The 26,310-nt window shown below is 41.4% G+C and overlaps 1 protein-coding gene across 1 annotated transcript; it reads left to right on the forward strand.

The window, feature by feature from the left end:
• Positions 1–24,630: 24,630 nt before the first annotated feature.
• Positions 24,631–25,188, forward strand: LOC120107234 (uncharacterized protein Mb2253c-like). The gene has a single exon (XM_039120426.1). The coding sequence runs from the start codon at positions 24,631–24,633 to the stop codon at positions 25,186–25,188; it is 558 nt and encodes a 185-aa protein (XP_038976354.1).
• The last annotated feature ends 1,122 nt before the right edge of the window (positions 25,189–26,310 follow it).

The following is a 26,310-nucleotide window of genomic DNA, read 5'->3' on the forward strand; positions in this document are numbered from 1 at the left end:
CCTCCTATTTAAATATTATCTTGCATTGATTTCATCCTTAAATTATGTTTTCAAGTGATAAAAAAAAACTTGATTCTTCTTATATACTTTCATTTACTTTGTCTTTCATTTTTACTTTCTTATGCTCTATACTCTATTTGCTCCCTATCCGGTGGAGTTGGGAAGGGGCACGAGGTACTACCACTAGCCTCCCTCTTGTGCCGTCCCTAATATGCCCTACACCGAATAGTTGGGTCAAATAGTGCCGGGTACTACCACTAGCCTCCCCATTGGCACCATCCCTATGATGAGCAATATAGAAAGGTTAAAATGTTTACTTCAAAACCTCCCTGTTTAAGTGTAATTAATTATGGATTTTATCCCTTCCAAAAGAATGCTCACACAAGTCTCACAAATGTGTCGAATATATTAAGTTTGTTTTGCTTTTCCTTAAGGTTGAAGTGTTTGCCTCTACTTGGATTTTACTTCTCTTGAATAATATCCATTTTCTTTTCTTTATCTCTCTCTTTTTGTTATTCTCAAGTAATTTTCATGAGAGAGCAGAATAGAGAATTAATCTTACGTATCATATATATGTATATCATGCAAACAACATTTTCATTATGCTCAAGGATTCATAACTTCTCACAAGTTATTTTACATCAACATTTTAAGCATATACTTGTGTATTTCATGGTTATGACATAGGCAAAGATATATTTTAGTTTGGGCAAACCATGAAATAATTTCTAAAAGTATAAGTCAGTCAATACACATATAAACATGATATCAAAAATTAATAATTAAAGAATTTAATCATGCCATAATAAGATTTAAGTTACTGACTTTGCTCAATTAATTTGTGAGAAAGGTATCTAAAATTACCTATTCATTATATGTTCTTCAAGCCAAACTAGATTTCTTATGTGTGAACTTTTGGCTGAAGAAGATCCTCTCTCTTGTTTGCATGTGAATGTTTAGTGTATCTTACATGAAGATATCCTTCAAGTTGAAATTTCTCATTTTTCTTTCTTGGAGGAAGGTCATTAGTTTCTTTAAGATACAAAGCATTCATCCAACATATATATATTTTTTAATTAGATGACTCAATATAAGATATGACAATAGTTGCATGTTGAGTCACTTTACTCAAGAGATTGCCTAAATATTAGCAAGCACATATCACTTGAACTAAAGAGATAGAAAGATAGTTCAAGCATGTGAGGCAATAGATAGATTTATCAAGATCAAATCAATTTAGTTTAGATTCTATTTGCTTAAGATAATTATCTGTAAGATATGTTAACTAAGTTTTAATCAATTTATCTTAACCGTTTGTTTCTATCAAAATTCAGATTATGATTTATTGGTTATTAATAAAATATGATTCATTAAAATTAGATTGAAGTCTTGCACACGGTCACATAATGAGCGTACAATCTGGTCTACTAGCTGTATGATAAAATAATTATTCTATCATGTTTCAATACAGCTTTAACACAATAGATCTACTTTTCTCATCTTTTTCGAATTCTACAAGATGGGGTCATAGATATACCTTCTTCATGCTAATCTTCTATAAGAGTTTTCTTGTGGACTAACGTTGGTCAATGAAGATCCCCTTTCCTGTTTGTCTTAATTTGGAGTTTGAGAGAAGATGTTAATTCATTCATCATATTTCAAACTCACCTTGCAATATAACTATTCATATAAATTTTCATTGGTAGAACAAAAATGATGCCATCAATGTGTGCTATGAGCAAGCAAGATATCATAGATTCTTCTTTTTGATGCATAGATTTATCACTATTACTTTCTATCAACAAGGTTACCTAAGCTTTTATATATCAAGCTTTTGATGCTTGTTTTAAATCACATATTGCTTTATCATATATGTAATGTGTAATTTTTAAATATGGTGGTTATTTAACATAGATCTATTTTTTAATGAAATAACCACATAGGAGTGAATTCTACACATTCATTTGACAGAATATAAAGCTCATGAGTCAAGCAAATGATAGTGGTGATCTTTACTTTTAATCATGCAAGAATCAAGATCTATTTCATCTTTTCTTGATTCAGTCTTTTAGTAGTTATCAATTTTTCTTCATTAAGTGCATTTCTGAAAAAACTCAATTTTGTTATAATTATTAACAAGTTTTCAGATTGTTATATGTAAAAGATTAACCATATATAATTTGATCTTAGTATCTTGACAGTAAATCATTAGTCTCATAGAGAATAAGACGACTTGATATTTTTGCAACTAAAATCTTTTCATTGAATATTCTATATGCATTGCTTGATGAATGATATCCAAGGATAGACATATCTCTATCAGATTTGGCATTATTTTTCATAAGAACATATCAAGCATAACATGTACGACTGAAAAATATGAAAGATATGCAATGGTTCATTTTCCATTTTTCAGAAGATCAAAAGGAGTTTTCATCTAAAATAGATCTAATAGAAATCATATGTATGACAAGCAGTGATGATAGCTTTTTAAAAATCATTTAAGTAGATGACTATCATACACAATTGTCTTTTTCATTTCTTCAAGAATTCTATTACCCCTATTTTACTTAAGATGTTCTTGGTGCTGAAATAGTTAATTTCTGCATAAACTTTATCAGAATTTTGGTTTTCAACACTGTGCCATGACTTCACAGTTAGGAAACCTTTATCATTTGAAACACTTTTACAAGATTCAGCAAATACAGAAAATATTTTCAAGTTTATTTTCCAAGAACAAATCCACTGTAAGCTTTTGAAAACTTAGAGATGGAAACAACATCTTTAGATTTAGAAATGATTTTTGGTTATTTCCTTAGTTAGCATGCATAGCAAAACTTTGACCTTTAAGAAGATAATTTAAGTAAGCCAATGGCAAGGTCTTTTGAGATTAAGTATATACTAGCATGAGTTGATTTTGTATGCTAAAGATGGTTTCTTTAATCTTGGTATTCATAATGCATATATTTAAAAACATACCAAGTACACATTATCATATCTATGATCAATAAACAATAATGCCATGGATAAAAACTCTCAATCAAGCATATAGAGAATTCATAGAATTATTCTTAATAAATTAATCATTTTGCAACTTATCCAATAGTGAGTAAAGTATACTATGAAGTGATTTGATCATATTTCCAAAAGTATTTTCTATATCACAAAATTGATCACTACTAGCAATTCATATCAAATACTAAGCAAAAATAATGATGAGATGCAAGGATTACTGATTTTTGTTAATAACTTTTCATAAGTATATTTTAAGTTTCTTTTGTTCCATGGGTATCTTGGTACACCTATGTGTACATCCTCATTTTCTCATTTTGGGTACCCAAGCTTGCTTGAGTCCTTGAGAGTTAGGACATATGGTTCCTTTTGGAACCCATATCTGTTTAATAGTAATAACTTTACCATTTGATTTAATTATACTAGAACGATAGGTAAAGTTGTTATTCCCATCCTTTTTATTTTTGAAATAACTTATCTTATTTAATGGTTTGCTTGATGAATTGATAACCTTTTTCTCTAGAGATTTATTGTTAAGTAAAGGAATCAAGCCAAGTTTTGATTTATCACAAGCAACATATTGGCTTTCAAACATCATTTTTAATCGTTCTGAGCTTACGGTGAATTTGTTAATAAAAGATTTTAATTGATTAATTTCTTTACTTAAGTTTTGATTTTCTTTAATTAAGCTATGATTTTTCTGAATCAATTCTTCTGAAAATGACCTTAAACTTTTATTTTCAAAATTTAATTTGTCTTGTATTTCAGTAATAGAATTTCTTTCTTTTGAAATTTCCAAATTTAGCTTTTTAAGATTTTTATTTTTCCTAGCTAATTTTCTACATTCACTATACAAATCATGAAAAGCATTTAAAAGTTCATCATAAGAATATTTTTCATGAAAGTCATTTGGTGTAAGATTAGATTCAGATTCTACTTTATCTTCTTGTACCATAAGACATAAGTTAGTTACCTCTTGTAGTTCATTGTTGCTCCTAACTTTCAATTCCTTGTCTGACTTTCTCTTGGTCAAGGCTTTCTTGCGCTTTACCTCTTTCTTCCATTCTTCTTGCTTTCTTTTCTTCTTTGTCTTTAGGAAGCTGATTTGCCTCGGAGTCGACTCAGACCTTATTGGAGTCGACTCGACTAACTTGGGAGTCGACTCTGAGCTACTTGGAGTCGACTCGACTGAGAGAGATTCATCACCTTTTTCTGCAGTCTCATTGTTAGTATATAATTAAAGCATATGAGAGCTAATCTGAGATTTATCATAAATATTTTCTAAAGTATCCCAGATCTCCTTAGCAGATAGGCATGCAGAAATTTCATTAAACTTTGTTTCTTGAATAGCACAATATAATATGTTCATAGCATTAGCATTTAATTGTGCTAAGTCCTTCTCATTAATATGAGAGAGTGTGTGAAGGTCATTTATTATGATTTTCCATAGATAATAGTTTTGTGATTGAATGAAAATGCGCATGCGTATTTTCCAATGTGGGTAGTTTATACCATCAAACAGTGGAGGTGTATCAATTGATTGTCCTTCTCCTAGAAAACTATCTATTTGAGTTGTCATGATCTTTGGCTCTAGTCGGTTAAGACTACAAATAATATTTGAGCACCTGCTCTGATACCACTTGTTGCCCAGTAGATACAACCCAAGAGGGGGGGTGAATTGGGTCTTTTAAAACTTTTAAGCTACTTCTAGCACTTTTTGATTAATTATGCTAAGTTGTATATATGCGCAGTGAAAGTTAAACTTAGCGACAGTTTGATGTATAGAATGTGACTTGATTGAGTATGCTTGCAACTAAAGAATTCGCGGATAATAGTTAAGCAAGCAATTTATCTAAGTGAGTAAGTGTGTGAGTTAGATAATGACAAAAAACATTACAAACACAGCAAACATATAGTGGTTCGGTGCACCCCAGCACCTACATCCACTCCCCAAGACTTCTTGGGAATTTCACTATAATCCTACAGATTACAGTCGGTTGTTTTACAAGCTCACAACCCAACTTGTTGTTTTACGAGCGCACAACGAACTCGGTCGGTTTTTCCAGGCTCACCGACTAGAACCAACCCCGATTGTTTTTCCGGGCTCACAATCAAACCCTTACACGTTGGTTTTACCCTCGGCTCACCAACAAACCTTAATCCCGTTGGTTTTCCCTTTGGCTCACCAACAAACCTTACACCGTTGGTTTTCCCTTTAGCTCACCAACAAACCTTTAACCCCTTGATTCAATCCCTTGATTGAATCAAGTTACAAGATATTAAAACAAAGAATAAAAACAAATCAAAGCTTCTTAAGCAAGCAGATATGACAATATAAACAAATAGAGTAAAGAGAAGCCCTCAAACGAGTTTTGAAGATGAAGGAGCTCGGCTTCTTCTTTACTTGATCCTCCTCTGATTTGGCATGAAGTAGAGGATCCCCGAGGCAGCACACGGATGGAGAGGAAGCTTTCGGATTCACTTGGATGCTCTTCTTCTCTCTATTTCGTTTTGGATGGCCCTTTTGTGCTTGTGGGAGATTTCCTTTGCAATCTCTTTGAGATCTCTTTCCTAGATGATCTCTCCCACTTCCATAAGTTCTCTCCTAGCTCTCTTCTTGTTTTTATAGCTTTTGATAACGTGGAAACAAGAATATAGCCGTTAGAGACAAAAATAGAGCCGTTGGAACCAGTCTGCACCTCCTGACAATATGACCGTTGGGATCGGAGTCGACTCGCGCGATCAGGAGTCGGCTCGCCTGTTGCAGGAGTCGGCTCGTGTTTTACCGGAGACGACTCGCCCACTGTTCCAAATTTGAATTAATGTGCTTGCCTCGACTGGAAGTCGACTCGTCTTAACCTGGAGTCGACTCGCCAACTTCTGGAGCTGACTTGGCAATTTCGGAGTCGGCTCATCCACTGAAGTCCGTGGATCCAATTTTGAATTTTGTCCTCTCGAGTCGACTCGACTGTCCTGGGAGTCGACTCGAATCTCAGAGCCCGAACTCCCGATCCTCTGTCTTTTGGCTCGTCCAGTCTTGGAGTCGACTCGAACTTCCTTGGAGTCGACTCGGCTCTCAGTTTGCGAAACACGGCCTTCTGCCATCTTGGTGTAGCGCTGCCTTGGAGTCGACTCGAGCTGTCTGGGAGTCGACTCGAATTTCAGAGGCAGTAACTTGGTTTTCTGTCTGTTGATGGTCGCGGAGTCTCGGAGTCGACTCGTGCAATGCGGGAGTCGACTCGAATCTCAGAGTCCCAAAAATGCTCTCTGACTTTTTCCTTGTGTTCCGCTGAGAGTCGACTCTTGCTTTCTTTGGAGTCGACCTACCAACCATCGGAGTCGACTCGCGTTCCACTGGAGTCGACTCGAATCTCAGATCCGAAAACTGCTCTCTGACTTTTCTGCCTGTGACTCCTAGGAGTCGACTCATACTTCCCCGGAGTCGACTCGGTAAACATTGGAGTCGACTCGAATTCCTCAGGAGTCGACTCGAAGACTATTCTTTTGAATTTTTTCTTTGATTTTACTCCTCCAATTTGAATCCTTTGAACTTTAAGCTTGGGCCAATAAATTGTAGCTTTCTTCCAACTTGAGAGCTTTGGAGACCTTCTTGTGTTCTCCCAACTTGCTATGTTCCTTGCAAAATAAATATCTTTCTCCTTGCAACATAAACATTAGTATCTATACTTCAAGATTTTGTGATCATCAAAATCAATCTATGAATCAATCTTTGGGTCATCAGATTTAACTATGTGCCTGGCTAGATTAAGTATCTTCCAAGCTTATTTAACTGTATGCCGAGATGATTTAATTGTGTGCTAGGGTAGATTAAATGTTTTCCAAGCTTATTTAACCGTGTGTCGGGATGATTTAACTGTGTTCTGGGATGATTTAACTGTGTTTCGAGATAATTTAACTCTATTCCAGGCTAGATTAAGTATGTTCCAAGCTTATTTAATTATGTGCTGGAATGATTTAACTGTGTGCCGGGATGATTTAACTGTGTTTCGAGATAATTTAACTCTATGACAGGCTAGATTAAGTGTGTTCCAAGCTTATTTAACTGTGTTCTATAATGATTTAACTGTATTCCGAGATAATTTAACTCTATGCCAGGCTAGATTAAGTGTGTTCCAAGCTTATTTAACTGTATGTCGGGATGATTTAAGTATATTCCGAGATAATTTAACTCTATGCCAGGCTAGATTAAGTATGTTCCAAGATTATTTAACTGTGTACCAAGATGATTTAACTGTGTTCCGAGATAATTTAACTCTATGCCAGGCTATATGTTCCAAGCTTATTTAACTGTGTGCCGAGATGATTTAACTATGTACCAGGCTAGATTAAGTGTGTTCCAAGTTTATTTAACTTTGTGCCGAGATGATTTAACTGTATGCCAGGATGGATTAAGTGTGTTCCAAGCTTATCTAACTGTGTGCCGAGATAATTTAGCTGTGTGCCAGGGTAGATTAAGTGTGTTCCAAACTTATTTAACTGTGTTCCAAGATGATTTAACTTTATTTTTATTTTTTTTCTTGTTTTTTCTTTTCTTTTATTCTTTTTCTTTCTTTTTCTTTTTCTTTTCATTTTTCTTCTCTTTTTACCTTCTTCTTTCTTCTTTCTTCTCCTTCCGCGAGCTGGTGGCGTCGGAAGGGGACCGGGCCGTGGCAGCTGCAGAAAGGGGCCCCGGAAGGGGGCCGGGCCGCTGCCGGCGATAACCATGGCGCCTGCGGCCGCTGCGGCTAGCCAGCGGAGAACTCCTCTCCTCCCGCGAGGCCAACGGCGCCAGAAAGGGGCCGGGTCGCGACGGACGCTGGAGGAGGGCGGGCTGTGGCCGGCGATAGCCGCAGGTCCTGGGAAGGTGCCCTTCTTCCTCTTCTTCGGCCCCTTCCCACCGTGGGGGCGGAGGCATTCCTGGCAGCGTGGCCGCGGGAGTGGGGGGGGCTCGGGAGGGGGCGAGCCGGGGCCCAAGGCGGCCACGGAAGGGGGCTCGGGAGGGGGCGGGCTGTGGTCAACGGCGGCCGTGGCTGGCCGTTTTCTTCTTCTTCTACTTCTTCAGGGGGATAGAAGATCAGGAGGGGCGGGGCATTTTTGGTATCTTATTTTAAAATAAAAGGGGCTCGGGATCGAGAATTATAGTTTGGAAGGTCTCTGGACTTGATATTTTAGATTTAATCAACAAGGATTTTTTGTTACAGAGGAGTCTTCGGAAGGATGGGAAAGTAATTTTTCGTATATTTTTCAACCAAACGGTACTTTTGTGATGCAGGAATTGGTTCCTTCCACGGAACAGAGCCGTGGAACAGGGGAGTTGAATGAGGACATTGCAGCCATGAAGCCTTGATTCCTCTTCTCTATAGGGATATTTGGATCAATCTCACTCAAGGAGAGATCAATCCCACGCTCCCGGAGAGTCGAATCAGATTAGTTTGCTTCTGAATTTTGGTTTAATCAAGGCGGTTTAGGGTCTTTGTTTAATTGTTAAATTTAATCATATTCTTGGGTCTGAATTTAGTTGGGATTAGGAGTCCTTGTTGATTTAGGTTTTGCTTTGTGTTGGGTCCCATTGTTTAGATTTAGGGTGAGTTTGTGATCCTATAAAAGGATTGCTAGAAGAGTCATGCTCTTCTTCTTGTTATTCTAGATTTTTTCAGTCACCATTGAAAGAAATGAAAGCTCAGTTTTTTTGAGCACTTGAATCCTCTGTTTTCTGAATCCTTGAACCAGGTTCTACACAGGAGGTTTGATTTTCTTCATCGCGGTGTTTCTTGCTTTGTTTCACCTAGTCGTTTGCCTCTGCTTCTTGCGGGGCAAGAATTTGTCGAGTTAGATCAGCAGAATAATAAATTCAAAGTTTTTTATTGATCAGGCGACACCCAGATTTGAACTGGGGATAAAGGATTTGCAGTCCCCCGCCTTACCACTTGGAGCCAGCAAATAGCCACTTTTAGGATTCAAAGCTTAGCCCACGATCTAAGTTTCTGTTCCTCAGATTCAACCGGACTTGTGAATCCAACTTCCACTCTTCCTTGCATCATTTGGTATCAGAGCAGGCTTCTCCTGTTTTGATGGCGGATGACAGCATCGCAAGTGTTCACCCCGTCGACGGTGATCACATGGTGTCGGCCCTTTGGGCAGCGGTTCGAGGCCTTGAAGGTGCTGTGCGAGATATCCAGCATGCGCTTCAGGAGCTGAGGATCGAAAGCAATGGAGGTCTCAACTGAAAATGGGTGCCGGCTGGCGAGGCTTTCCCTCGTGGTCCACCAGCACCAGCACGAGATCTTCCCCACTGGTGTAGGCAGCAGGCCCTCATGGAATTGTCCGAAGAAGAAGAAGAAGAACCAGCCTTCTTCGAGTTCGATGGCCTCCGCCCGAGGAGAAACCCCGAACAAGATTGAATGCAGGCATGTAGGTGGCGGATGGAACTGATGATCCCCTGACAGAGAAGGGGTCTACGACGACTTCGACAGGTGGCATCGATGCCGGGACCCAGAACCAGCAAGCTACCAGCCTGAAAGAGGAGACCGTGGCGCCTCTGATTTCAGGCTGAATGTGGATATCCCTGCTTTCGGCGGCAACCTCCAGATTGTAGGCTTCCTGGATTGGCTGGCTGAGCTGGAAATTTTTTTCGATTTTATGGAGATTCCAAATCAGAAGAAGGTGAAGTTGGTTGCCTACAAGTTGAGGGGTGGAGCCTCCGCATGGTGGGAGCAACTATAACACAATCATCTGCGATAAGAAAAATGCAGATCTTTACCTGGAGGAAGATGAAGCAGCATCTGCGAGGTCGCTTCCTCCCCCCCGACTACGAGCAGGTACTCTACCATCTGTATCATAATTATTGACAGGGTCCCAGGATGATGATCGAGTACGAGTTCAACCGTTTTAACGCCCGTAACAATCTGTCAGAAACGAAAAATCCGCAAGTGGCCAGGTACATCGGGGGATTGAAACCGGCGATCCGAGATCAGGTGGATCTACATTCGATATGGAGCCTATCTGAAGCGACGAGTTTGGCCTTAAAACTCGAGGCGCAGACATCATGGAAGGTGTATCAGTTTCAGCCTATGAATCGAGCATCTTCCTTGCGCTCTACCATAGCAAAGCAGAAGGCTGTTGACGGAGCGGCCACCTCGAGCCAACCACCACCGATGATGACGTCAAGAGGAGCCGAAAATTTCAGCAAACCGCAAATGGCCCCAAAAGGTAGTAGCAATCCCTATGAGAAGCCAATGCCTATAAAATGTTACAGGTGTCAGGAGGTTGGGCATCGGACTAACAAATGTCCAAAGTGGCGATCAATCAATGTGGTTGAAGCTGAGAATGGAGAAGAAATGTCGTATGAGGAGGAAGAGCATGAAAAGGAGTGGACCGATGATGAAGACATTGAGGTGACGACGCCGGATCAGGGAGTTTTGGCCTCCTTCGTGGTTCAACGAATTATGTTTGCCCCAAGAAATGAAGAGGAATCGCAATGCCATAACCCATTTCGAAACCCCATTGCACCATCAACAAAACTGTGTGTAATGTGATTATTGACAGCAGCAGCAGCAAAAATATTGTTTCTTTTGCATTGGTTCGTGCGATGGGATTAAAGACAGGCATCCATCTCTTTACAAGATTGGATGGATTAAGAAAGGTGCTGAAACAAGAGTAGAAAAGGTATGTAGGGTGCCATTGTCCATCGGGCGGTACTACAAGGATGAAGTAGTGTGCGATATGGTAGATATGGATGCATGCTATGTTCTACTTGGGCGTCCATGGCAGCATGATACGGATGTTACATTTAAGGACCGAGACAACACATACTTGTTCCGATGGCAAGGTAGAAAAATTCTGCTGGTGCCTATGAAAGAGGAGCCTACCCCCAAAACTTCTCAAGTGGAGGGGAGGTCCTTCCTTACAGTTTCTAGTGTGCAGTTCATGGCGGATCTCAAGGGGCTGAAGAGATTATGGTGCTGATTGTTAAGGGGTCGGAGATGCCTATCATGCAGCAGGTACCCGAGGAGTTCAAGAAGTTGTTGACGGAGTTCAAAGATATCACCCCTGCAGAGTTACCGAGTGGGCTGCCTCCTATGCGAGATATTCAGCACCATATTGATTTGATTCCTGGTGCAAGTCTCCCCAATCCACCTCATTATTGCATGAGTCCTAAGGAGAGCAAAATTCTGCAGCAACAAGTTGAAAATTTGATCAAGAAGGGGCTGATTCGGAAGAGCATGAGTCCCCGCGCGGTGCCTGCACTATTGATGCTGAAAAAGGATGGAAGTTGGCGCATGTGTGTGGACAGTTGTGCGATCAACAGGATAATAGTAAAATACCATTTTTCCATATCAATGCTCGACATGCTAGAAGGAGCAAAAGTCTTCTCCAAAATTGACCTACGGAGCGGCTACCATCGGATCCGGATTCGTCCTGATGATGAATGAAAGATGGCGTTCAAGACGAAGGACGGGCTGTACGAGTGGATGGTCATATCTTTTGGCCTATCAGATGCACCAAGCACCCTAATGAGGATAATGAACCAGGTACTAAAATCATTTATTGAAAAATTCGTCATCGTCTACTTTGATGATATTTTGATCTATAGTCTCAATGAAATTGAGCATAAGGAATACTTGTGGGCGGTTTTGCTTGCTTTACGGAAAAATCAGTTGTTTGTTAATCTTAAGAAGTGCCATTTTGTTACTACACGCTTGGTGTTCCTGGGATTTGTTGTTGGGGCTGATGGTATACATGTTGATGAGGAAAAAGTGAAGGCAATACGAGAGTGGCCAACTCCTACAAATGTTAGCCAAGTTCTCAGTTTTCATATGTTAGCGACGTTCTATTGATGTTTCATCCGAAACTTCAGCACCATCGTCGCTCCCATCACCGAATGCATGAAGAAGTGCCGATTTCAATGGGGGAGCAGCAGCAAGCAAGTTTTGAGTTGATAAAAGAGAAGCTGACCTCTGCACTAGTACTAGCATTACCAAATTTTGAGAAGCTATTTGAAGTGGAATGTGACGCTTCTGTGATCGGCATAGGGGCTGTTTTAACCCAAGAAGGATGGCCCGTGGAGTACTTCAGTGAGAAACTTAGTGAGGCACGGCAGAAGTGGATGACATATGAGTTGGAATTTTATGACATCATCCGTGTGTTGAAGCATTGGGAGCATTACCTTTTTCAGAAAGAGTTTATCCTGTACATCGGCCACCAAGCTTTAAAGTACATAAATAGCCAAAACAATTTGAATCGAATGCATGTCCACTGGGTGAGCTTGTTGTAGAAATTTGCTTTTGTGTTGAAACATCAATCTGGGCAATAGAATCGGGTGGCCGATGCACTGAGCTGTCATAGTGCCTTGCTGACTGCAATGCGAACAAAGGTTGTGGAATTTGAATGCTTGAAGGAGCTATATGCAGAGGATAAAGACTTTCAGGATACGTGGGAGAAGTGTACAAGTCATCAAGCAATGGAAGATTTCCACATTCAGGATGGCTACTTGTTCCGGAGAAATTTCTTATGTATTTTTAGATCATCGTTGCGAGAGAAGCTGATTAGAGACCTTTATGGTGGTGGTCTTAGTAGACATATGGGTCGGGACAAGACCATTGCCAGTCTTATGGAAAGATATCATTGGTTGTAGCTGTGAAGATATTGAGAAGTTTATTCAGAGGTGCTATATTTGTCAAATAGCGAAGGGGCAGTCGCAAAACACTGGTCTCTACATGATTTTACCTGTGCCGAATGCTATTTGGGAGGATCTGCCGATGGACTTTGTGTTGGGGCTTCCCCGAACCCAAAGAGGTGTAGATTCAGTCTTTGTAGTTGTGGATAGGTTCTCCAAAATGGCGCATTTCATCCCTTGCAAAAAGACATCAGATACATACCACATTGCAAGGTTGTTCTTTTGAGAGTTTGTTCGTTTGCATGGAGTACTACAATCCATAACATCAGATCAAGATTCTAAATTTTTAAGTCATTTTTGGCTTACTTTATGGCGAATGTTCGACACTTCACTAAAATTTAGCAGCACGCACATCCTTAGACTGATGGGTAGACGGAAGTGATTAATAGAACACTTGGTAATTTGATTCGTTGTATCTGTGGAAGCAACCCAAAGCATTAGGATCATGCCTTGGCCCAAGCTGAGTTTGCTTACGACAATGCTGTTCATAGTGGAATTGGAAGATTGCCATTCTCCATTGTCTATTCAAAGGCACCAAAGCATGCTTTGGATTTAGCGCGTCTACCGAAATTTCCTGAAAAAAGTGTGGCAGCAGAAAATCGGGCAGAAAAAATGCAAACTATACAATTGGAAGTGAAGAAGCGCCTAGAGGACGTGAATGTTAAGTACAAGGCAAAGGTGGACAAACATCGGAGGCACAAGGAGTTTCGAGAAGGAGACATGGTGATGGTTTTTCTGCGCAAGGAGAGGTTTCCAGTAGAAACTTATAGCAAATGGAAGCCAAGGAAGTATGGTCTGTACAAGATTTTGAAGAAGGTCAATAACAATGCATATGTAATTGATCTACCGGATGATATGGAGATTTTGAAGACTTTTAATGTTGCTGATATTCATGAGTACCATGACCTTGAAGAGCAGCTATATCCAAACATGAACTTGAGGGCGAGTTGTTCCCAAGTGGAGGAGACTGATGCAGGACTGGTTCCTTCCACGGAATAGAGCCATGGAATAGGGGAGTTGAGCGAGGACATTGCAGCCCTGAAGCCTTGATTCCTCTTCTCTGTGGGGGTGTTTGGATCAATCTCACTCAAGGAGAGATTAATCCCATGCTCCAGGAGAGTCGAATCAGATTAGTTTGCTTCTGAATTCTGGTTTAATCAAGCCGGTTTAGAGTCTTTGTTTAATTGTTAAATTTAGTCATGTTTTGGGTCTGAATTTAGTTGGGATTAGGAGTCCTTGTTAAGTTAGGATTTGCTTTGTGTTGGGTCCCATTGTTTAAGTTTAGGGTGAGTTTGTAATCCTATAAAAAGATTGCTAGAAGAGTCGTGCTCTTCTTCTTGTTATTCTGATTTTTTTCAGCCGCCATTGAAAGGAATGAAAGCTCTATTTTTTTGAGCACTTGTATCCCCTGTTTTCTGAATCCTCGAACCAGGTTCAATGAGAGGTTGATCTTCTTCACCGCTGTGTTTCTTGCTCTATTTCGAACTAGCAAACAGCCATTTTTGGGATTCAACGCTTAGCCTATGATCTGAGCTTCTATTTCTCAGATTCAGTTGGGCTTGTAAAACCAACTTTCATGCTTCCCTGCATCATTTTGCCATATTAGCAGGAGGGCTGATTAAGTAAACAACAACTAAACAACATTTTTTAGTTTTATATTTAATTGATTAAAAAGTAGATGTTGATTGGTAAATGCACTCTACTTAGCTCCGAAGCAATTCAAGATAGCCTTATGGTGGCATTGGAGATCGAAATGGGATCTGCAGATGATCTTAGATCATTGATGATCCTTATATTGGAATAATTTAATCTCAATAATCTAAAATCATTATGTTTGATATGCTATGTTCCAGTGATTAAAGATTTATAGGTATTCATGTGTAATCTATTTGATATTTCATGAGAATCCATGATCATTAACCATGCAATAATAAAACTATCCTGATATATTTCATCAAAATATATTTATTAATCATATAAAATATATTATAAATAAAGTATTAATATATTTATTAATAATATATTTTATAAAATATATTTATTAGTCCTATAAATTATTAATTCTATAAAAATATATTAATTATTATTATAGAAAAATATTTTTATTTATACTTATAATATATTAATTTTTAATACTGATATTTATTTTGATTAGGAAAATAAAGTAATAGAAGTAACATATTAAAGAATTTTATTATATAAATATAAAGTACCATAATATATTTCTACTATAATTTAACATTATTATCGAATCATAATATAACAATAATATAATTAATAATATATTATAATATACTATATTTATAAATATAATATATAGAATTATATATAATATTGATATAGTATATTAACGATATAGTGATAATTTTTTTTGCTGGATTAATAAATATATTTATCTTAAAATTTGAGCTTAAGGTCATTGTTTTAGGATGATTTTGAATTCTCAATCTTAAGGTCAGATAGCTCATGATTGGGTTGGAGAGATAATTTAGAATTGCTGCCATATAGAATTATCACGATACATTTAAATAAAATTATTTTATGATTTTTATTTATATCATCCTTGATCATCCTATTTCAAACATCCGTACCTTCTTTTTTTGAATTCCACACGTTTTTTTCCTTTACGAAAGCCTTTTTTTTTTTTCCTCAAAGGAGCTGCTAATTTTAAATTTGAATAGATCATTATATTTCTCTAACCAATGCTATGGTCTGCAGGCCTAGAATTTTGGCATATCCGCTATTAATTAGGAGTGTAAATGTGCCGGATAGGATTCTAAGTGGTCCCAATTCGATCTGATTTTTTGTTTGGGTTCTAATTTTGGACTCAGATCTGATTCGGTTGAAGATCAGGTCGGATCGAGTCGGATCCGAGTCAAGTTTGAGTCAGATTCGAGTCGGATCCGGTTTCGAGTCGGATTCGAGTCGAATCCAAATTTAGACCGGATTTGGATTGGATTTAGGTACGGACCGGATGTTATCCTTTTTTTTAATGCTTTTGAAAAGGATTTGGATAAATTTAATGTAGTCATATGATAATTACGAGGTGCTGGGTGCGCCATGATTTTGAAAGACTTGCAATTGACCTCCAGTCAGAGCAGATGACCCATGACTTACAGGCTAAGTCGGTCTACAAGTCAAATCTCATGTCACATTATTTTTTATCTTTATGACTGATTGGACGGAACTTGGCCTCTCCGTGGAGGGCAAAAAAAATCCCAGACCTTCTTCCAAATTCCAATTCCCTTGCAGAAAACATGCACATGACCCGTATTTAGGCCAGTGTTCCCTCACTTTCTCCCTTTAGAAACAAAAACCAAAAAACGGAAAAAAAATAAAAGAGCCTGCTATCGAGACACTAGAGGTATCAACAGTGTAATAGATGGAGGGAGAATCCTGACGGGCCGGGGTTCCTTTGGATTCTGTAAACCTATGCTTGTTGCCATCCTTTCTGGCTTGAACCTTACTCTCCTTAAGACTTTTCCTCCTTTTCTTTTTTTTCTTCTCTTTTTTTTTATTTTTATTTTTTTGGTACAAAGCTTTTACTGATCATCATTGGCTGGCATTTCCCATACTATCATGATCGGAAAAAAATATCTTTTTTATTTTCTCTTTCTTTAAATCTATTTGGATCGGACCGGATCTGACCAGTAAATTTTGATCCGATCTACAAAATAATTTGGTTCAATTTTAGGATTCAATTCGGACATGCAAATTTTAAAATTTAGACCGGATCGAGTTGGATGAGATTGCACGTCGACCCGATGCATTTTCAGCTTTACTATCAATATGTCTCCCGCATGGAAAAAGTTTTCTTTTTGGTGAACTAGGGAAAGGATTTCAATGAGCTCCCCGATTAACGTGTACCACGCAACAACTGGTCACGGTCCCTGGGCCCCACTACGTACGGACACCAATCAAAGAAATAGAGTAGTGTAAATAAATAAAACCATCGAATGTGCGTACAAAACCTTCTGGTTTCTTAAATACCTCCATCCCACGGCATCCACCAAAAAATCTCACCATCTTTGGACACCAAAAAATCTCACCATCTTTGGACCACCGATCGATCAAGGAAATAGAGTAGTGTCAAGAAATAAAGCCATCGTATGCGCGTACAAAACCTTCTAGTTTCTTAGAGCAACGTAGATGGTTCGCAACAGCTGAGAAGGAACCTCCAAAACGGGGCACCACGAAAAAAAAAACACAAAGTAAAGGAAGACCAATCTAACACTTATTTTTCATATCATCCGTCACATAGAAGGGTTTCTTTTATGCTGAAAGAAATACTAGCCATCGTACCCACCATTAATTCGGACAGGCGGTCGCGGTTGCAGCAGTAACGGGGGAGAAGGAAGGAAGCAAGAAAGGAAAGGAGAGGTGGTGTATATTTTTACCATAAAAGAGGGGTCTTCCATTCTCTTCCGCGCCCCCCCTCTCCTCCTCTTCTTCTCTCCTTTTTATTGGCCCTGGCTTTCCGTAGAAGTCCCGTCTCAGCAAAAACTCCCCTCCTCTCGCGGCCTTAACCCACCTTAGTTTGGTGGGTTTCTTTCTCTCTCTTGCTCTCTTTTTTTTTATTATTTGCTTTTCTTCTTCCCCCGAGGAAATCCTGGGTTTCTGATTCATGGCTTAATTTGGAAACCTGGCGCTCTTTTTTCCCTAAAAAGCACCATTTATTTTTGTGCTCTTCCGTTACTTCTTCTTCCTGCTATTATTCTTTTTTCTTTTACTCTTTTTTTTAATTGTTATTATTATTATTATTATTATTTTAAAGTCTTGGTGCATTTTAGGATCCATGGTGAGGGAGAAGATCCAGATAAGGAAGGTAGACAACAAGGCGGCGAGGCAGGTGATGTTTTCCAAGAGGAGGAGGGGACTGCTGAAGAAGGCGGAGGAGCTCTCGATCCTCTGCGACGCCGAGGTCGCCCTCATCATCTTCTCGTCAACCGGCAGGCTCTACGAGTTCTCGAGCTCAAGGTAGAGTTGAAAGAAAGATTATGTTCAGGATTTGCTCAAGGTTAGATGCATGCGTGGAGTTGTTAACTTTCTGATTTTCTTGACTCTAGATGTAGAGTTTTGGTTAGGAGGACAAGATGTGGAATTGTGGTGCAAATAGCTTTGTGAGTGTGGCGAGAAATTTAAGCTGGTTATTGTGGAAACGGGGTTGATTTTTGTTACTGTATAGGGTGGACCGGTGTAGGATCTCTAGTGAGAAAGAGAGTTCTCATTGAGAGCAAGCACTTGATTTGTACCTTTGATCATTGGACCTGAAACTCAGAGGGAAAAGAAAACCATACATCCATCAGGACTAAGGAGGTCGTAGGTACAAATGATAATATGTTGCAAGCGTTTGCAAAAGAAAAAAGGAAGTTAAAAACACATTAAGTATAACAAAATGTGGCAACCGGTTTGCTTCTTAATGATTTGTGATTTTAATCCCTTCAGCTCAGCCTAAAAAAAAACAAAAAGAAAACCATTTCAGGTAGTCCAAAAGACAACATTAAGACAGATCTTAAAAAATGGCAATACAAGTCACTGAGTAAGGTATTGGGTTTGAGAGTGACATATAATAAAGTTTGGCAAGTTGGGAGAGCTTTAAAAGATCTTAAAGAATTTAAACTAAGTATTTATTAAGCATTTTTTTTTTGTTAACATTTCAGACTTGTTCTTTCTCAAAAAAAATATTTTAGGTTTGATAGAGTGATGTAGTAATGATTAATATTTAAGCATTAACCAGTCTTTGTATTTTAATAATGTTACTGTGGAGACCCGTACGGGCGTGTGTTTAGTTCCACACTAGTTATTCGCTGGGCCGATCTTGGATACTTATAGAAGATCAAGAAACCCAAATAATAGCTTTAGACTAACCTTTTTGGGTGAGCCCCTAAGTTGTTACAAATAATATCAGAGTGGATTCGACCCATAGCTTATGTGGACTGGAGAACTGCAGCACAAATCCATTGAGGCTGACCGCAGGCTAATCGTGGTGCTTGTGATTAGATTTGAATGAATTTGAATTTTTAGCCTGATGAGGACGCCAGGGCTTAAATGGGGAAAGTATGTGAGGACTCATTCGGACGTGTGTTTAGTCTCACATCGGTTATTACTGGGTAGATCTTGGGTACTTATATAAGATCAAAAAACCCAAATAATACCTTCCGGCTAGCCTTTTTGAGGAAGTTCCTGAGTTGTTACAGTTACTAAGCTTTATTAGTTGATGGATATTTGTGAAGTGCAGGGTTGTTTTTGATTAGTGTTGATAAATAATTAGTTGTTTAGATTAGTAAATCATGCTTTGATAAAACTATGTATATGAATTTGCATGCCTTTGTTTTGAGGATTACTAGGAGCTGTTTGGATGTAATGACCAGGAGAAATTAATATTGTAAGAATGATGCTTGATTGGTAGTTACATAAGAAGTCCAATTAAAGAAAGTGTTACTGACCTTCATAGGATGTTAGGTCAAACCAGCAAGACGTGTGATAATCAAATGAGCAAAGTCAACTGCTACTAGTTCATTCTGGCAAAATTCTGTGGTCATAAATGCTCATGCACAGACTAGATGTAACATCAGTATTATTATTTTGGCAACCTCTTTCAAAGGAATAGAACTGTCCTATTTAGATTTGTAATAGTTAAGATGATGAGATAAAAGATCCAGCCGTGACTTTATGGATGACTATTGAGTTATTCTACCTCAAATTACTTTATGATAACATGACATTTTGCCTGTAAACTTGTCACCTTTCGGTTGAAAGTACCCTTCATTTGAAAACAAGGTAGAATACTCCAGTGAGGTGTCTTGTTTTTTCCTAACCAATTAGGTTGAAGAATTTTCCTTTCCAACTGAAGTCATATCTGCTATGATATCTTCTAGTAGTTTCATTCTAAAAAAATTTTTACTTGCTAATCTAGAATATTGCTATCTTCCAACAGATGCACTGGTATAGCCTATAAAAAGTTTTTTGTTGATTAGAAACATTTGGCTATTGCCTTATTTATCAACTCAAGTTTTCTGGAGCAGCTATATTTCTAATCCTTTTTAGGCCTTAATGCATGCCCGTGTTCATACCATTCCCCTACAAGTCTGCAGGGGTAAGTTTAATTGGACTTGTGCTAATCAAACCAAATTCATATATGTGGGTTTCTTTCTTAACTCACCACTGTAAAATGCATAAGATCTCTCTATCTCTTCATTGTGCCAAAGCAAGAAGGCTTGTTCTCATTTAAAATTGTATTTGGTCATTCACAAATTTCTTATTTCTTTTTGTGGAAACCAGTCATCTTTTAGCATTAATATATGTTGGAACAATGCTCCAACAATGATCATATAACATATTCGTTGGAATCTTTAATCTGGGTTAATATCAGTGAGAATATTCTGCATAGAAATGCTCAGTGTTTGAAAATCATAGTAAAAAATATCTTTCATAGGAATGCCCAGTATTGAAATTACGATGAATAAAATTGGAAAGGAAGTATATAACCTGTTGGGGGAAAAATGGATCGTTCAACAGCACATGGACAAATCGCCGACACTTGATGACGAACGTGACAACAACAAGCATACTCTCAGAGTGCCCCGACTTCAGAGCGCTCTGTCTCGGCATCGACGACCCCAGAGCCTCACGTCCTCGATCTCCGCATGACCTTGGCAGGCATGATCCCGGTAGAGTTAAGCCGGATCGACTCAAGACAAGGAAGATCAGTCAAAAGGGAGAAGCAGACCTCCCCCAGCACCACCAGAAAATCAAGTCCTTATCCAGGATCAAATCATGCGATCTCTGCCTCAACGGCTGTCAACATTTAAATACACACGATTCAACGGATCGCCAGCTAGCCCGAAATCTCGGGCCGTTTACGTCCGATCACAAGGTAATCACTACACCCCCCTCCTATAAAAGGGGGAGAGCTCTAGGTAGGGGACTTTCTTCTTCCCCCTCCGGCCAAAAAATAACATCCATACTTTAACTTCTCTCCATTAAAAGCCCCTCTCTGACTTAAACATGGAGGGCTTACGCCGGAACCCCGGCCACAGGCTTCCTGCAGGTCCACCGGAGACAACCATCCGCGCTCCTCCTCCTCGATCCGCGGTCACCCTAGGTCCAATTTCTAGCAACAATTGGCGCTAGAGGAAGGGACCGAGTCATGATCATGAGATTGAGGACTAGAGGAGCCTCCAATGCTCTTGGCATCGCGTGCCAAGTCCTGGCCACTCAGTCCAGAACTCGCCGCCAAGGCCTCCGGTAGAGTCAAGTTCCTCAAATCCAGCCTGAGCCAATTCAACACGCTGGTATAGCAAGTTCAGGCACTAGCAGCAGAAGTCCAAGGCGTGCAGCACGTGGAGGCCCCCTCCTATGCCGCCGCCGCAGGTTCATATCTGATCGGCGCTCCTTCCAGACGGACCTGTGTTCCAAGGCTGAGATCCCATGACTCTTCAAGGGTCAACAATGGAGAAAGCGACGTTGTCACCAAGGTTCAACCCCGGGTGTCTTTCTGGAGGGAGCCACTAAGGAAAACCAAGATAAAGACCACAGCCTTTGGAAGCTGAATCGATCCCGGGTCAGTCAGAACCGGAACAGACCACCGTGGCGATCTCCTAAAGCGGAGAACTCGACAAGAAGGTTGAAGAGCTCGAGCGGCGAATCGAGGCGCCTTCGGGACCAAAGAATCAGGCGTGAGGGCGACCCCGAGTTTACTACCAGGTCGCCCTTCTTCTGCCTAATTGAGGACGAGCCGGTCTCACCAAGATTCAAAATGCCCCAGATAGAATCCTACAACGGGATCACCCGATCCCCTGGACTCATCTGGAGAACGTCGGAGGCTCTACTGTGCAAGGCTTTCCCTGCAACCCTTCAAGAAATGGCTCGACTTTGGTTCTCCAGGCTCAAGCCGAGTTACCGTGCTCTCCTTCGAGCAGTTTGGCAGACAGTTTGCGACCAATTTTGCCGCCAGCCCGATGCCAGCGGCGAACGTCGGATTCTCTTCTCGACCTCAAGCAAAAGGAAGGAGAATTTCTGAAAGACTACAATGACCGTTTCAACTGCCGCCACTTGGGACGTTCGCGAGCTCGATCAATCAATTGCCATGTCGGCATTAAAGATGGAAGCTCGATTTACAAGTTCCTCTTCTCCCTCGAGAAAAATTTTCTGCCGACTTTACGGAGATGCTAGCCGAGCTCGAAAATATGTAAGGCTGAAGAACCATGGCTTCTCGGCGAGACGCCCGCCGAGTAGCCCTCAAAGGGGGCAAAAAAGACATCGCGAGGAGCGTGGCTGCCCAAGAAGTCAATCACCTCGCGCGAGAAGAACCTGCCTCGATTGAGGAGTCTGCCTCATCCGAGACTGCGGCCCCGACCGAGATCACCACGCTTGGCAGAGAACACCATCAGGAGGTACGAAACTATACTCTCCTTCACTACTACTCGGTCCGAATTCTCATGGAGATAGAAGGCTGAGGCTATCTCCAACCGCCGCCACCAATGCGGAACTCAGAAGCTCGGCAACGCTCTAGGAAGTATTGTCGCTTCCACCGATGGTCACAACACCGAGGAGTGCTTCCGGCTCCGAGATGAGATTGAAGCGCTCATTCGCCGCAAATACTCAACCGGTTCATACGGAACCGGCGAGACGAAAGAGCACCAGCGAGAATGCCGCACCGCCTGAAATCAAAATGACAACAATCCATTGCCGGTACCATCAATGTCATAGAAATGGGCTCTATCAAGGGGAAGCTCGGCAGAAGAGCTTACACAGAAGAAAGCCCTCCAAAGCGTCAACGCACGACAGAGGCCATCTCGTTCTCGGATGAAGACCTGAAAGGAGTTGAGACTCCCCATAAAGCCGAATGAGCGGAAGAAAATTTTTTTTTTGTGATGCTGTGGTCATTTCTCTGGTTGTAAATAAATTTGATGTTAAAACGCATTTTGGTTGATAATGGAAGCTCAGTGAACGTGTTATTTCATGATGCTTTCCAAAAATGGGAATGACGGAGAGCCAGCTCCGAAGAATGAATACTCCGCTGGTCGGATTCACCCGAAGATTCAGTCCCAGTTGAAGGCATAGTGAACTTACCTATCACAGTCAGGCTCGTCCTTAGAGAGAGTACTGTGAGGACGGACTTTCTGGTAGTCGTACGCCTTCGGCCTACAACGCTATCCTCGGCCGACAGAACTCAACGCTCTCCCAAGGCCGTGCCTCGGACCTGTCACCTGCTGGTATGATTCCCACCGAACAGGGGGTCGGCAAAGTTCGAGGAGATCAAGCCAGCGGCTCAACAGTGCTACATGGCGACTCTCAAAGCAAGCAACCAATTGGAACGCCAGGTCGGGCAGAACAACCAACTGAATGTCATCTTGCTCAAGCCTCGGCCCAAGCATTGCCCACCAAAACTCTAGAGGTACGCGACGGAGCTTAACAAGCAACGGGCAGAGCCTGGCGAGCTTCTCCTTTCAAATCCCTTTGAGAGAGATCACCCAGAGCAGACTGTACAGATCGGCTCCGCTTGAGCCTCACGAGCGAGATCGCTTGATCGAGTTTCTCTAGTCCAACACGGACGTATTTGCCTGGTCACCTACTGATATGCCTAGGATCGATCTCGAGGTCATGGTTCACGGATTTCAGGTCAAGTCAAACTACAAGCCCGGAGTAGAAAAAACGAAGCTTCGCGCTAGAACGACAACAGACACGGCCGAGGAGGTCGGACGAACTCCTCGAGGCCAGTTCATTCAAGAAATTTTCTACCCAGAGTGGCTCGCCAACTTGGTCCTCGTAAAGAAAGCTATGACAAATGCGTATGTGCGTGGACTACACGATCTAAACAAAGCTTGTCTGAAAAACAGCTTTTTCCTCCCTTAGATCGATCAGCTCGTCGATTCTACCTCGGGACACCAGCTGCTGACCTTCATGGATGTCTTCTCGAGATACAACCAGATCCGGATGACGTTCGAGGATGAGAAGAAGGCGGCCTTCATCACTGACAAAGGCCTCTACTATTACAAGGTGATGCCATTCGGTTAAAAAATGCCGGGGCTATCTATCAGAGACTGGTCAGCAAGATTTTCAAGGACCAGATAGGTTGGAACATGAAGGTCTATGTAGACGACATGTTGGTAAAAAGCCAGATGGCCGAGCACCACATAACCGACCTCGACGAGGCATTCTCCACCCTCAGAAGGTACCAGATGAAGCTCAACCCCACAGAGTGTGCCTTCGGAGTCATCTCGGACAAATTCCTCGGTTTCGTGGTCACTCAATATGGGATTGAAGCGAATTCAGAAAAGATTCGAGCACTATAAGAGATGATGCCACCGAGGACGGTCAAAGAAGTACAACAGCTCGACGGGCGAATCGCGGCCTTAGGGAGGTTTGTCTCGAAGTCAGCAGAACGATGCCTTCCGTTCTTTAAGATTCTCAATGACCGAAAAACTTCGTGTGGACCAAAGAATGCCAACAAGCCTTTGAAAGGCTTAGAGGCCATCTCGCTTCTCCTCCATTGCTCACGAAACCTCAGTAGGGCGAGCTCCTATACCTGTACCTGGTTGTATCCCCGGTAGCAGGCAGCTCGATCCTGGTTCGAGAAGAAGACAAATCTCAAAGATCGATATACTACACCAGCCGAGTTCTACGGGATGCAGAGATCCGGTACTCCAAGCTAGAGAAGACGGTCTATGCATTGCTCATCTTAGCTCGAATGCTCCGACCATACTTTCAGGCTCATATAGTGGCCATATTGACCGACCAACCTATAAAGCAAGTTCCGCAACGGTCGGATCGCACGGGAAGAATCGCAAAGTGGGCGGTCGAGCTCGAGAAATTTGACCTCGAGTACTGCCCGAGGCTGGCAATAAGGCACAAGTGTTCGCTGACTTCATAGTAGAGTGCACCTTACCAGATGACCCCGAGCCCAAGCTCACATCAAAAGAGAAGGCCCCAGGGCAACCATGGGTTCTACATGTGGACGGCTCCTCAACCTCGGGGGTAGCGGTGCAGGCCTCATTCTTACTAGCCAAGATGGAGTGGTCGTAGAACAAGCCCTACGCGTTGAGTTTCCTGCCTCTAACAATGAAGCAGAATACGAGGCGCTCATTGCCGGGCTCAAATTGGCAAAAGAGGTCGAGGTCAAAAGCTTGAAGGTCTTCAGCGACTTCCAACTGGTCGTGAGCCAGGTTTTGGGAGATTTTGAGGCAAGGAAGCCGTCAATGCAGAAATACATCCAAAAGGTGCGAGATATCACCTCCACATTAAGCGCCTTCGACATCCAGCACATCCCCAGAGCAGAGAATGCGAGGGCGGACCAGTTATCGAAGCTGGAAAATTTTCGCATGAGCGAGCTTCCGAAGACTACGACGCTTGAGTACCTTCAAGCATCGAGCATCGAGGAGCCCAAACCAGTTCTCTGCGTTGAAACCGAGCCGAGCTGGATAGACGCATTCGTTAATTACTTGCAGAATGAAGTCCTCCCTGATGATGAGCTCGAAGCCCGCCGAATTAAACGCTAGGCCTTCTGATACCTCCTGTATGAAAGCAAGCTCTATCGCAGATCCTTCACGTCTTCCCTCCTCAGATGCCTTCGTCCCTCAGAAGCGGACTACGCCATACAAGAGGTACATGAGGGGATCTGCGGGAACCACCTAGGAGGTAGGGACTAAGCCCATAAAATCCTACGTTAGGGATATTATTGGCCCGCACTCGATAAAAACGCAGTAGACTTCATCCAAAAGTGCGACCGATGCCAGCAGAATGCCAACATTCAGCGTCGACCCTCAGTCCCGCTGACCTCAATCAGTGCCCCTTGGCCGTTTGCCCAATGGAAAATCAACATCTTGAGACCTTTTCCCCAAGCCACCGGACAAAAAAAATTTCTTATTGTCTCCATCTATTACTTCACCAAATGGGTCGAGGCCGAGCTAGCGGCCCGAATCACCGAGCTAAAGATGCGAGACTTCATCTGAAAATCGATAATCTGCAGGTTTAGGCTCCCCCACGTCCTCATATCCGACAACGGACCGACAGTTTGACAACGCCCACTTCAGAAAATTTTGCTCTGAGTTGGCATCGACCATCGCTTCACCTCGGTCGCACATCCTTAAACTAACGGAGAAACAGAGGTGACAAATCGGACTATCCTCCAGGGGCTGAAAGCTAGACTCGATAGGTCCAAAGGGCAATGGGTCGAAGATCTCTACAATGTGCTCTGGACCTATAGAACTACGTTCCGAGTCCCTACCGGCAAAACCCCCTTCGACCTGTGCTGAGTAATTGATTATTCCCCTACTCGGTTTTGATGTGCCAAAACATTTTGAGTGCATTTCTTGTTGGTCTAACAATTTTAAACAAGTATTTTTAGGGTAACAATGCTTTAACTTCAAAAGAAAATCTTAGGAAATGGTTCATGGTTCTGAAACTCAAGTGTTGGAACCATTCAAGCATTTTCCAAAACTAAAGTCGACTCCCAGGAAGTACGAGTCGACTCCGGCACAAGAATGGCATACTGGCACAACCTCGAGCCGTCTCCATAAAGCGCGAGTTGACTCTCTCAGACAGACAGAAACATGTATTTCGGATCGCAAAGCGCGAGTCGACTCAAGTCGAGCGCGAGCCGTCTCCCATCTTTCGGATGA

Source organism: Phoenix dactylifera, unplaced genomic scaffold, assembly GCF_009389715.1.
Source record: "Phoenix dactylifera cultivar Barhee BC4 unplaced genomic scaffold, palm_55x_up_171113_PBpolish2nd_filt_p 000802F, whole genome shotgun sequence".
NCBI classification, from domain to species: domain Eukaryota; kingdom Viridiplantae; phylum Streptophyta; class Magnoliopsida; order Arecales; family Arecaceae; genus Phoenix; species Phoenix dactylifera.